Raw genomic sequence first — 1,346 nt, 5'->3', positions numbered from 1 at the left:
GTGGAAGTTTAGATGACAAAGAAGAGGTTAAGCATCAGATGGAAGGTGGACCAGGACCCGGGTCGGGGCACCATGTCTGAACCCAGAAGCTCCTCCTGCTGGAGTCCACATTGTTGCTTTGGAGACATTTCCAAAGCATCATGGAAAAACACATCTCTCTCTCTCTCTCTCTCTCTCTCTCTCTCACACACACACACACACACACACACACTCTCTCTCTCACATTCACACACACACACACACACACACACACACAGACAGACATGACACTGAACTGATAGTGATGGCACACTGTGGCACAACACACACCAGGGTTTCATTAATAGTCAGGCTGTTAGGAGTGTGTGTGCGTGTGTGTGTGGGGGGGGGGGGGGGGGTTAGACGCCTCTGGAGGAAAAGTGTCACCGGTGGAGACGTGATCTCCTCCACAGTCAGCGCCTGAGAGGCCTCCTCCTGTCACTGAACATCCTCCTCTTTGACACTTGATCGGCCCCGGAGACAGTGTGTTTGTGTGTGTGTGTGTGTTGCCGCCTCACACACTTTTTAACATTCTCTTCACGTTAAATTCCGTCAGATCGGAGCAGCTAGTTGTGACTCTAAATACACCTTGTTTTCTGGCCCTGCCTCCCCCCCGCACAGAGAGACAGACAGACAGACAGACAGACACACACACACACACACACACACACACACACACACACACACACACACACACACACACACACACACACACACACACCCCTCACCTCTGCGGCTCCGGGCGGCAGCAGCAGCGGCAGCAGCAGCGGCGGCAGCAGGAGCAGGACGCCGGTCCTCATGTCTCCGCATGGAGCTCCGGCGGCCCGGAGAGTCACCGCCCGCTCCGGCTGACTCACCGGGCCGACGCGTCCGAGCGGCTCCGCGGGATTCGACGTCCGCGGCAGGTGCGCGTCCCGGCGGCGGCTCTGGAGGAGCGGCTCCGCTTCGGACCGACCTGCCGCTCAGCGGCGGCTCCCCGCCGGCGAGGCTCCGCGTCCCCGCACGTCCGCGCGTAAAAGTCGCCTCATCCCGCCGCGACGCTCCGTGCGTAATGGACGGCGTGTGCGTGTGCGTGCGCGCGCGCGCAAAGATGTGTCCGTCCCGCGCGCTCCCCCGCTCTGAGCGCACTGCCGCGCGCGCAGACGCTTTTGCAAAGTCAAGTGCGGAGCGTCAAGCCGCACCGGCTGAGCACGGACCGCACCGGAAGCGGGTGCGTCTCGCTTTCAAAATAAAACCGCATCCACGCGTCGATGGCGGAAAGCGACGCTGAACGAGGGACTGAGGAAGGACTGATGAGGGACTGATGGAGGGACTGATGAGGGACTGAT

The 1,346-nt window shown here is 60.2% G+C and overlaps 1 protein-coding gene across 1 annotated transcript in view; it reads right to left on the bottom strand.

Annotated features, from left to right (window-relative positions):
* Positions 1–1,128, bottom strand: part of LOC147229139 (uncharacterized) — an 8,866-nt gene extending 7,738 nt beyond the window's left edge. Inside the window, exon 1 of the mRNA XM_086156247.1 lies at positions 747–1,128. Within this exon, the coding sequence (XP_086012373.1) occupies positions 747–818 (72 nt within the window). The 5' untranslated portion in view covers positions 819–1,128. The remainder of the gene's footprint in view (positions 1–746) is intronic.
* Positions 1,129–1,346: the final 218 nt, after the last annotated feature.

Source organism: Fistularia commersonii, chromosome 12, assembly GCF_037954325.1.
Source record: "Fistularia commersonii isolate RoL2024-O1a breed Wild chromosome 12, RoL_Fcom_v1.0, whole genome shotgun sequence".
NCBI classification, from domain to species: Eukaryota; Metazoa; Chordata; class Actinopteri; order Syngnathiformes; family Fistulariidae; genus Fistularia; species Fistularia commersonii.
Note: the sequence above shows the minus strand (reverse complement) of the source record. Positions and strands in the feature narration are given on the sequence as shown.